General features: G+C 41.1%; 1 pseudogene across 1 annotated transcript; it reads left to right on the top strand.

Annotated features, from left to right (window-relative positions):
* On the top strand, positions 1-816 carry TEOVI_000401700:pseudogene (annotated as a pseudogene). Its single transcript has one exon. A coding segment is annotated over exon 1 (816 nt).
* Positions 817-1,173: the final 357 nt, after the last annotated feature.

Raw genomic sequence — 1,173 nt, 5'->3', positions numbered from 1 at the left:
TTATACAGCGATGGTGAGAAGAGGCTGTTTGTGAATGAGGAAGCATACGCAAATGCATCTCGTATATTGGATGATATGGAAGGAAGAGCAGGTGAAAGTGTTAGATATTTGAGTGTTATTAGTGGTTCAACGGAAGGGAAACATGATAAATTGGAAAAACTTATATCTTATGGAAGTGCAATGGGAGACCTTGTAGCTAAGGTAGGTGGATTATTTGCTGAGGTTAATGAGAGCGTAAGGGCGGTGAGGGAAAAATTACCCGATGCTCTCATAAAAGCAAATAAATACTACACAGCTATTTCGGAGATTACTAGGACTGTTTGGGATGATGTTAAGGCGTTACTACTTAATGCTAATTCCAAATGTGAAAATGCGGAATTAAAAGGTGTTGAAGAGTTTAAAGTTATGTGTGGCAAGCATGTGTGCCCATTAAGGGATAACGTGATCTATGGTGCTCTTCAAAAGTATAAGAATGGCTGTCTCGCAATTACTGTACAAAATGGTTCCGTTAGCGAACGCTTTAATGGACCAAGGGAAAACTTATACAGGAACGGCGCACTTAAGAATTCAAGTGATGTATCGGAGTGGAAAGGAGTCCAAGATGGTGACATTTATTTCCAAATTAAACTCAGAGTGCAAGAGATTCTCAGCTTCTTCATCGATTCTTTTGCTGCTGGTCAAGCACCTTCCGCACTCCTGGACACCATGTTTAGTATTACTTCACTTTGCTCTCGGTTGAACGAAATCCACATCAACTTCAACTCATTGTTTCTGCAAAACTCTCTAACCAACACTGTGAATAGTAGTAGTTCATCTTTTAAGAAAAACTGTTGTACACATTTCCTCCCCTGTCCACTAACACGCCCGCACACATGTCTTTGCACGTGCGTGGTCGCGCTGATTTTCCCTATAATTTTTTTGTTTTATGCATGCTCACGAAAAACTAGACAATTGCGCGATGGTAGTGTCATAAAAATAATATATCGCATACTGGCATTTATGTTTCCGACCACATGAGTTGACATCTTACTTGTTATATTCTGCAGCCTCCGTGTGAGTAGAAATGCCAACAAGCAGCAGGGTATGCAAGCGGGCTCTGACCACACCGGTCGCCTTGATGTGGTCAGGATCTACTACGAACAGGAGGAAGCTAGTATCTAGATTATCATTGAT

Source organism: Trypanosoma equiperdum (genome assembly GCF_001457755.1).
Source record: "Trypanosoma equiperdum strain OVI genome assembly, contig: ctg_854, whole genome shotgun sequence".
Classification (NCBI taxonomy): Eukaryota; Euglenozoa; class Kinetoplastea; order Trypanosomatida; family Trypanosomatidae; genus Trypanosoma; species Trypanosoma equiperdum.
This window is presented reverse-complemented; position numbering and strand designations above follow the sequence as displayed.